This window comes from Sitophilus oryzae, unplaced genomic scaffold (assembly GCF_002938485.1).
Source record: "Sitophilus oryzae breed Bouriz unplaced genomic scaffold, Soryzae_2.0 scaffold_1586_pilon_pilon, whole genome shotgun sequence".
Lineage (NCBI taxonomy): Eukaryota > Metazoa > Arthropoda > Insecta > Coleoptera > Curculionidae > Sitophilus > Sitophilus oryzae.
The window spans coordinates 61548-72877 of NW_022146265.1; the positions used below are offsets into that span (position 1 = coordinate 61548).

Here is an 11330-nt window from a genome sequence, read left to right on the forward strand (position 1 = left end):
TAACCAACCTCGAAACCAACTTAACTAAATTTGAAATATAAACTTTTCAATTTAAGATGCAAATGCCTATAAAAACAGTACACAAAAAAATATAACTAATACATTTAGCAATATTATACTAAATAAAATAACATATTTAAACTTTAATAATTGCTAATAAACATTATAGAAACTTCCAAATAACTTTAGAAGTAAGAACAGTAAGAGATGGCATCACCACTTATTTAGAAGAGTTTGATTTCGACTGCTAGAAAACATCAAAAGTCTTTCGGACGTAACAAAAAATATTAAGTACCGAAAGAACCGGGAATTTATAATTTCAAGTCCCGGTTCCCTGAACCCTACTGTTAATAGAGAGTACGGTAAACAATGTTCCAGTAAAGTTAAGTAGAATCTGTACATTTTAATAACAGTGGCAACAGCGCTTGCTAACTAAGAAGAATTTAAATAAAATTTATGCCTAAAATTTAAATAAGTTCGTTAAAAGTAGGTACGTCATTTTATTTGTAGTAAAATTATTCTATACTGAACTTTGGTATTTTAGATGGTTGAACTTTTTAAACAAATATCAATAAAAGAATGTAAAGAATAATGCAATTATTATGTACATAAATATTTTATACCGGGTGCGTCTCAAAAGTGGCTCAGCCTTATAACTTTTTTATTTTTTCAGATAAAAAAACGAAATTTGGTATGTTAATAAATAGTATATGACATAAATTATGATTGATTGGCGCATTCAATTGTTTTCAGTCACTTCCTGATTTACCGGAAATGTCTACCTATAACTTTTGATTTTTAAATGGCACCCTCGGTATTTTTTTATTTATTCAATAGAAAATGACACTCTGGTGATGTAAAATCACAAAATAATAGCAAGAATACTGACAATTTAAAAAAAATAACTAGATAAATAAAAGAAAAAATAATAGTAAAAAAAATTGGCGCGGGGAGGCACGTATAGCCGCCCATAGTAAAATATGTTAATAAAAAGTTGGTAGGCAGTTGGTTCTTTTAGTTTCAAAGTATAGGAATTTTTCCAATTTTTTTTATCTCAAAAACTGCGACTTTGACTGATTTTGATGTTATTACAAATTTTGTTGCAAATATTATTCCTAATCTTAAATTGAAAACCGCGTTGCGCTAGCTACTGTAATTTTGGAGTAACGATTTTTTAAAATTCTTAACCCCCTCCCATACCCCCTTTCCAACCCCCCACCCCCACCAAAAACTAATGGCCAGATTCTCGGGTGGCATAGTACGGTATGATCGAAAAAAAACGGCGTCCAGTTGGCTGGGAAATGACAATCGCTGACATTTCCCATATAATCATAAATTTTACATATAAAATGACAGCGATCTTCATTTCATAGCCATCGCTAACGCAATTTTTATTCGATCATACGGTATTTTTGTGCCAAATTTGGTTAAAATCGGTTTAGCGGTTTTTGTGTTATAACACGATAACGGACGGACAGACAGACAGACACCATGAAAATATTTTGTATTTAGGTCATTTATGATCCAAATAACTCATTTTAAGTGAAATTAAAAAAACTTTTTTTTGCCAATCTTAATAGCCTACCATACCTATTGGTATGGTCGACTAGATATTTGCAAAATCCTTTACTTTTTCTAAGCTTCGTTTTGGTTGATGATACAAAAATGTACTCGTCATCTTGGTTTACTGTCAATTTTAATATGTATTAGTTAATCTTAAGTACTATTTATGGTTACCCTTTCAAAATAAATTACTGGAAAAATAAAGTCCTATTTATTAAATAGTAAAATCCGTAATATATGTATCTAAAAAGATATTATTTTTTTGAGATATTGCGCTACTGTAAGATTTTTCGTCATTTATTTCTACGAAGTACCTATTTTATGATAGTAGTAAAATAACTCCTACTTTTAACGGTAGTAAAATTGCAAAATCACAGCGTACGAAGACTTAAAAATTCGAATATCAACGAATTTTAAAACAAAAAGCCTTGTTCTAATTTTGATATTTTTGTTTTGCAGGCCGAATCCGAAGTGGCAGCCCTGAACCGTCGTATCCAACTTCTGGAAGAAGATCTCGAACGTTCCGAAGAACGTTTGGCCACCGCCACCGCCAAACTGGCCGAAGCCTCACAAGCCGCCGACGAGAGCGAAAGGTTCGTTTTAGCTAGATAGAGACGGTTTTTGATTTTCTTCCAAAAAGTATGTCGATTCAGATCGAGTTTTTCATGTTTGTCGATAGAGTTGTATGAGTAAAAATATACAAATCAATAAAAAGGTTCGAAATCATTGATTTCTTGAAAAAAAAGTGTGTAGTATCGAAGTTACATTACAAGATAGAGGATTAAAACCAAGAATAAAACTATAGAAAATAGTTGTATACAGCAGGGGCGCATATACGAGACAGTAGTGGGTGTAATTACGTCTCCCAGAAAAAAAAAATATAAACAAGATAAAATATGGTATAATATAAAGTTGTTACAAAGTAAATTAATAATACAAATCCAAGTTTTTTTCGCAGTTACAATACTTTTTGGCGAAAATTTAAGTTAATTCTAGTATTTTATTTAAATATTGCCGCTCCCCTCCCAGACTCAAAAACTAGATGCGCCACTGGTATAGAATTGGTGCATTCTCCGCCGGTGCTGCCACCATCGGAGAATATCGTAATAATTTTAGAAGATGTTCATAAAACCATTTAATCACTAGTTAATTAGAAAAAAGTATACCATTAATATTGCAAATTATATTTTATCCTCTCATAGTAAATGCCTATTTAATTTTTTGATTGTGTAAATGTAATGAGCACTTTGTTTGCTCACTTGTTTCGTCGAACACTGCTTGAATCCATTTTTGCTTTTAGTCAAATCGATGTGAGAAACTGTGAAGCTGTAAAATGTTGTTTCGGGAGAGTTGAATATCGCGGAAAATTAAGTTATTGAATATTATTGCACCCAACAACGCGTTAACATTTTTTCGGCAATTTTATTAACATTTGAAATTGTCAGAACACAACACGGCGCCTTGATACAAGATGCCAAATGTAGAAAAGTATAGAGGAAAATATTCGTGATAAGAACTATATAATAACCTAAAAAATGCTGCAGTTTTAATGGCGACCGCGGTTCATTCAGTTAAAAACACGTATACACGACGAGGCTGTTGCTGTACCAGAAAAGAGAGAATTTCTTTCTACAATGTGTAAGAAAGTATATACCCGAAAAGCTAAAAGTAATGTATTTCACAGAGGATTGGGTCAGCTGAACTGAATGAATCAGGAAGTCTTATTCGAGATCAAATTACCGTTATCGATAATGGAAATAAAGCAGTAGAATCTACAGATGTCCGACCCAATATTGGTCTTTATGAAAATTTTGATCAAGACAATTTAATTTGTTTTTTAAAACCGGAGGCAAAAGAACTTTTTCGCACGAACGAAAAACACCCCTACTTATATATTAATAAATAAAATATGTTTCTTCGTTATGGTCCTTTTGTTTTTGTGGATTTGGGCCGGTTGTGTCTGTTTTTCCCGGTCCGGTTTCCACTTCCCCATCCACCCCTGTTCGACTTTAATGCGTACAAAATTGTTAAAATTGGTTAATAAATGTAATATCATTTTAATTTAAAAACATAAATGCTAATTTTCATTTACTGTTAATCTTGGAGTAAAATGTTTTAATTAGTTTTTTGGAAGACTCCTTAATTGATATAATTATACGAAATTGGTAGTTTTTTAAACACATTTAATTACAGTAACATCTTCTAGTAGAAAATTTAATATATCCTCTTAATTAGTATATTTAACTGATGAGTTAAATAAATACAACACCAATAATTATGATATTACCGAGGATATTACTTTTAAATCACATCAACTAATACAACTTTAATTGCATTGTAAAATACCTACACCCAGTACGAGTATAATTAATTAAGTTCTTTCTAGGTATAATACTATACTTTAAAGTTAATGCTTTTATGCGATTACTATTATTTACAGAGAAACGCCACTAATATCCCGTAATAAATTATACTTATTGAAAAATAATTCTAAACGATTTTAAATATTATTTAAATTCTCTTCGTATTAAAAATGTATTTGGGTTTGGTATAACTGTTACAAGTTACAAACAAACAAAGGTTTTGAAATAAATACGGGACTTACTACAAAATGACAGTATTAATTATTTGGAATATTAGCTATAAATTTCGAAAAAGTAAAAGAAATTTGTGACTAGGAATCAGTTTAAAAACAGTAAATAATTCTTTATATGAACTTAAGTAATTATCACTATGATATTATTATTATTATTGCGTATATTATGTGAAAAATTGCGAATCGGATGATTTGTAAAATTGTTTAAATCTCGTTTTAGTCATAGATGATAAAGAATTAAATCGTTTTAATCTTGATTTACTTATCGCAATAAAAATGTCAGTACCTTTAACATTTTCGAATTTATTGTTGCCTTTTCAACATTTTTTAAATAATGAAAGTAAAAAGTGCTCAAAAAAAAGATGACGAAGCCATGATTCCAATGACATTTGTCAAAACTTTACTTAGAATATAGTCTGATGTCCAACGACAAAATCCTTGACAGTGATAGATGTGTCTGTCATTTTAATTTCAAAGTAGTTTATTTTATTTTACAAAGAAATAAGTTGGTACAATTGGAACGCATAGCCGGAAATTAATATATTTAAAATTTGACTGACAAGTGATTACTTCAAAATATTGTGAAAAAAAACTTATAAAACTGAAAAAATGTAATGGAGTTATTTTATTTAAAAAAAACGGTATGTGTTATTACAAAACAAACAAGAACAAAACACGGCATAAAAAAATATAAAAAAACTATTTCTGACTTTCAAGCTTCAAGAAACTTCCCGCATTTATTATTATATTTATCAATACAACTTATGTACAAATACAAATTTGTAATATTCCACAGGAATAAATAAAACAAACTATTTTATTAATAATAACACTTACCAAATTTAATACCTTAAAGGTTGATTAATTAACTTTAAGCTTAATTTTTTTAAACAAGTATCTTTTGACAATATTTCTCTGCAGTACTAAAATCCATTATTTACCTATCGTGTGATATCGATATTTTACAGCTACTCCAGTTTTTAGTATATGTTTAGTACGATCCATAAATGTGCTCTGGGTCTACAGTTAATTTTCCCTCGATTTTTCCTCCATTCGACTTCAAAAGACACAAAACACACGTAATAACACGAATCAAAATGCATCATCTTCCAAATCGCAGGGTATTTGATACATAAGTTGACACAAAATTATAACCTATAATTTGGCAAGACTTTGACAAGCCTCAAAAATCTAAAGGCCAGTTCATACGCATCGGCGTCCGTTTGTCGTTCATCGTTCCGTCAAACCAATAAAATTTAAATATGATCTGTCATTTTTGATATAAACCAATAAAACTGGTTAAAATTGGTTTGATTTATATTTAAACCCATCCATAGTTAACTTAAAAAATATTAGAAACTTTTTTTAGTAAAATAAATAGATTTGTATGGGACGTCATCTGCTTTTCTTCTGTCATCGTCTGTCGAAACCTGAGAAAGAAAAACAGAGTATAGAGTAGAATTTTATCTTAACTGGAAAATGTTATAGTCTATAAAATGAATAACTTTGAATCTTGACCGTTATTTTTTCCCAACATGGCAAATATAAAATCCCTCTATCAAAAAAGTTACTGATATTCTTTAAATTGAGTGCCTGATCGAATCAGATGGGTAACTCTTTTTACTTTCGTGAAATAGAAAAGGAAAATAATAAAACAAGTGACAGTTCTTCCTCATCTTGCAAAAATCAACACGAAATGTCATAATTGTCAAAAGTAAAAAGTCATCAGCTTTTGACATTTCTAAATATCAGACCAATGCCGTCTCTAATAGAAGCGAGCCTCGGAGCGAGATTTATGACGTCACGCTAGTTAGGTATTACGGATTAATAAATATGTTGTAGTATACATGGAAAACATAATTATTCCTCGTATTTTTGGTTTGTATTTTAAAAATGATATAGTTTACATGAAATATACATAATATACAGTTAATAAATATAATATATATACGTATTTATAGTAATAAATACTTTAGCAAATAAACTATGAACCATACAAATGCAGCAAATGTTTTCGAATCTACAAATAATGAATAGATACATATGATAATGGGTAAAATGTAAAATATATTTTAAATTTTGAGGTTTGAAAATCTAAATTTTGTGAATGTAAATAATAATACATCACTATTAGTAGATATTGAATGTTTTTTGTTAAATTAGATCGATTTTAAAACCTCAAAATTTAAAATATATTTTACATTTTACCCATTATCTTATGTACCTATTCATTATTTGTATGTTGTAAAACACTTGCTGCATTTGCATGGTTCATAGTTTATTTGCCAAAGTATTTATTACAATAAATAGGTATATATTATATTGTATTTATTAACTGTATATTATGTATAATATTTCATGTAAACTATATCATTTTTAAAATACAGACTAAAAATACGAGGAATAATTATGTTTTCCATGTATTCTACAACATATTTATTAATCCGTAGTATCTAACTAGCGTGACGTCATAAATCTCGCTCCGAGGCCGTTCTATTAGCGACGGCATTGCGTCAGCATGGCAGCCAGTTGCTAACCTAATAAAATTAACACTAGAAAAGCCCACGGGAACTGTCAAATTCAAAGTTATTCGTTTCACAGACTATATAAAGTATTTCTATTTTATAGTTTTTCCCTGTGCTTAGAATATATACCCGAACCATTTTGCATAAACTGTAATGTAAATTAGCTATCGAAATTTGTAGATCTGAGATATTATGTTTGTACATTCTTCAAGTCGTTTATGACCGGCATAATACACACGGGCGCATCTTAACGGACGATCTCAGCATTTTGTAGAACCGTTATGAAACTAAGAAATTGGAATCCTAGGCCGTACACGTCCATACCCGACCATATGGTCGTATTTTTATAATGAATAACAGACAAATAATGTCAAATAGTTTGGATTTCAGAAAATAAATTATTGTCTATTAGTATTTCTATCAAATTAAGTAAGTATTTATTAGATCAGTTATACATCTGTTTTTATTTATTCAAGACAAAATTATATAAAAAAAAATATGTTGATTAAAATATTTCTAAACTTTACATTGTTTATGTATTATTACATGTGTACGAGAACTGTGAAAATTATTGATTTTTTAAAACAAATTTATGTATTAAATATGTATTTATTATTCAGTGTGATTAATAATAAAAACAATGACATATGTCATATACTAACTGTCATACACTGTGTCACTGCTTTTTAGACAACAGAGCGGCCAATAACGTCATTGCTGCATAAGATTGAAAAAACATTTTATGACATATGATATGACATAAATTAGGATTGATTGACGTATTCAATTGTTTTTGGTTACTTCACTTTTGGTTCACCGGAAATGACTACAACTTTTGACTTTTAAATGGCACCCTTGCATTATTAAAAATCGTATTTTTAATGATATCTCAATTTCTTCAAATGGGACGAGGGTGGCTCAGCATATTTGGAAAAAGCATTTTTTTAAGAATATTTTGGTGTCACACATTTGGTATTTCGAGTCAAATTGTCGTTATGAGTAGCAGGTTGCAATTTCAAATAAACCATATTCGAAAGTGTCAAAATTTGACATACGTCATGCACAGTGTCATTTTCTATCGAATAAAGTAGAAATATACCGAGGGTGTCATTTAAAAATCGAAAGTTGTAGTAATTTCCAGTGAAACAGGAAGTGACTAAAAATAATTGAATACGTCAATCATTCCTAATTTATGTCATATACTCATATACCAACTCTTGTTTTTTTTTTATACGAAAAAATAAAAAAGTTATAAGGGTGGGCCACTTTTGAGACGCTCCCGGTATAGGCGCATGGTGTACAAAAAAGGAAAATTCTGCGTATAAAAACTCTTTTATTTGAAGCACTGTACGGTGATACCGTTTTGTTGTCGGTGTTCTTATTTCCTGAAATTCTTCTTCAAATATGTTTCCTAAACACTCACGTTTTCTTATACAGGGTATTTTTAGCCGACCATACCAACAGGTATGGTAGGCTATTAAGATCGGAATTTTTTTTTTTAATTTCACTCAAAATGAGTTATTTGCAAAGGTTATTTGGGTCATAAATGACCTAAATACAAAATATTTTCATGGTGTCTGTCTGTCCGTCTGTAACACGATAACTCAAAAACCGCTAAACCGATTGTAACCAAATTTGGCACAAAAATACTGTGGCATCCGAGAATCTGGCCATTATTTTGGTGGGGGTGGGGTGTTGGTAAGGAGGTATGGGAGGGGGTTAAAAATTTAAAAAAATCGTAACTCCAAAATTACAATAGCTAGCGAAACGCGATTTTCAATTTAAGATTAGGAATAATATTTGCAACAAAATTTGTAATAACATCAAAATCAGTCAAAGTCGCAGTTTTTGAGATATTCCGTGTTTCCGTAGTCCGTTTTTGAGAAAATCCGTGTGGTAAACTCCCATCCCATCGGATGCGGCCCCAGGTGGCGGATAGGGGAAATAACCGCGGACCAAAATTGGAAAAAAATTTACTTTGAAACTAAAAGAACTGCCTACCAACTTTTTATTAACATATTTTAGTATGGGCGGCTATACGTGCCTCCCGGCGCCAATTTTTCATGGTGTAGCCAAAACATCGCTATATTCTGCACCAGTCTAACAGAAGTATTTTTAAAAAGTACGTAAGTTTTTATAAAACCGTTATGTAAAGTAAGAAATTAGAATTCCAAGTTGTGTACAGGTGGATACCCGACCATATGGTTGTATTTTTATTAGAAATTAGAGATAAATAATGTCAGATAGTTAGAACTAATAGAGAAGAACCTGATTTCCTCTCGTTATTAACATCAAGGAAATATAAATTTCTCGATTTAGTATATCTGTGGACTGTGGTATCACAAATAATTTCAGCATTAACATGTATTATGCTGGATTCAGAGTTCCGTAGCCGTAAGACGTAAGCCGTATCGTTAGCCGTAAGACTTAAGACGCAAGGAAAGCCATTCATAGTTGCCGTAATATGAAGCCCAGCTTCATCATGGCATTACCGTTTTAATAGGTTATGTTGTTGTTTGGGCTGTGAATGTTGTGAATAAAACCTGTACTCGTTATTTAACAGAATTCTTTCCGATCCGATAACTATAAATGAAGAGAGTTAATACCACCTCACGTAAAGGAAATAACACCTGGCGTTATTAACGTCCATGCACGTTATTCGGTTTACCGATATCTCTCTATTACGCTGTCTATTGTTATTTTACGCGAGTTTATTTTTGCGTACAGGAAATTTTACTCGTTTGCTCATCGTCATAAAAAACAATTTTCGTACCACGAATTAGGGATAAGATTTTTATCTGTATACATATAGTATACCTAATCTGTGGTAATACTAGTGGCGGTTCCTCAATAATTGTGATATGTGTACGCGAAACCCCAAATTAATTTTTTATAGCTTTATCGGTTAGGTTATTTTTCGATTTATTATAAGTTTTTAAACAAGTTGATTTTTTTTATTTAAATCTTTGCACTCAGGTCATAGTTACCTTAGAGTATTTATTTTTATAGTAGTAGCACATATCTTTTAAAGTGGTTGCTAACGAGAAACATTTTATCACGTTATCCTATCGTTAAGTTTTATAATTGCCGAGAATCAAATATTAGATCGCAGTCTGAAACTTATCAGTGCAGAAACCATTATGAGCATATTAATGCAGAATAAATGATTTTCTTTACGTTAGAATACGGTAAAAAAAGAACGGTTTCGCATAAAACACTACCAAATAAAGCCAAGCACTTAAAATGGAACATACTTTTAATTTTTGTAGCCGACAGCGAGACAAAGGTGCGATAACTCATGGTGTGAAGCCTCCGTCTCTTCCAGATTGGATGCGGATCGTCGGATACGTAATCACATTTTTAAAGTCTTAAAAGCTACCGTAAATTCAGTCTCTTTTTGTCGAAATTCGGCTGGTATCGATAAAATTAATAGACTATTACAATGAGTAACATTCCCGTCGATATTGACATGACAAGTTAACAAATATATAGTAACATGAAATTACTTACAATGAACCTGTTTACCTACAGTTTTTATCTCATTTTATCAGAGGATTATTGACAACATACACATTATAATATACCAACATTATTATTATTCTCTTATCTATTCTAATAATATTCGATGATATGATGATACAAGTATTCATCTTAAAGTTCTAATGCAAGGATGAATAGAGAAGATGACGAATCTTAAAATTAAAAATGGCCATACTACCGTAAATAATGCATTTATTACGGAAATAGAGTCATATTTCCTTCAGTACATATTCCTTATTAGATTCCGACACGCAAAGACTTCAAGTCTCAGTGTAATTCGTTGACTGTACTGACGTTGATCCTACTGTAAGTAACAATAAAAAACTTTAACTCCCATTTTCTCCATAATTACTTTTTGGACTTGATAGTTCACTTCTGAACCTCTCATTTGCCGAGATTTTTTAACCGTTGTTCTTAGATTCTCTTTAAGTAACTCAGAAAGCTTGAAGTATTTGTTTAATCATATTTTAGTAAAAGACAACTATTCGTGAGTGGCTTTTTCGCTTTTTTGGATTTCCGGAAAGTGTCGTAAACAAAAGAAAATTTCATAATAACTTTATAAGTAACAAACATCAATAAGGAGTTGGAAATCAAAGATAAAAGTTCAAAATTACCTGCAATATCTTGGAACTCCTTCAGAGCATATTGTTCTCCATTTTCCAGGATATCACAAGATAAGGTAGTCCTTATGCTTGTGATATCTGGCACCCGCACAAAAATCTTGACAAACAAGCTATTATTAGTGAAAATATGAATATGTGTAAAAATCTGAAAATTGTTGGGCCAAGGATGCCGATTTTTTTTTATTATCACAAAATATGACAAAATTCAAGCAAGTTCCAAAATGTGATTCCAAGCTGTTGATTCTACCAAAAGTTTATTTAAAAAAAATGAACTTTGATCATCAAAATATATTAAATTTTAGGCGAGTTATTAAACAATTTGTCCTCTCAATCAATGATACTATTTTATTTTTCTTCATATGCTCTATTTCCTATAATAATATTTTATTTTCAATAGCCATCGTAATTATAAGAAATGAAATACTAAAAATCAATCACAGTGGCCTTTAAGTTTCTGTTGAACATCAATAAACTATGATGATG

The 11330-nt window shown here is 30.6% G+C and overlaps 1 protein-coding gene across 17 annotated transcripts in view; it reads left to right on the forward strand.

Moving 5' to 3' along the window:
* LOC115879692 (tropomyosin-2) overlaps positions 1 to 11330 on the forward strand; it is an 88474-nt gene that overhangs the window by 42087 nt on the left and 35057 nt on the right. For all 17 annotated transcript variants that reach the window (XR_004049751.1, XM_030896641.1, XM_030896640.1 and 14 more), the window contains one exon: positions 2023 to 2156. Coding sequence is in view for 16 of the 17 variants with exons in the window: in XM_030896641.1 (XP_030752501.1) it covers positions 2023 to 2156 (134 nt within the window). In the remaining variant the exon portion in view is untranslated. The remainder of the gene's footprint in view (positions 1 to 2022; positions 2157 to 11330) is intronic.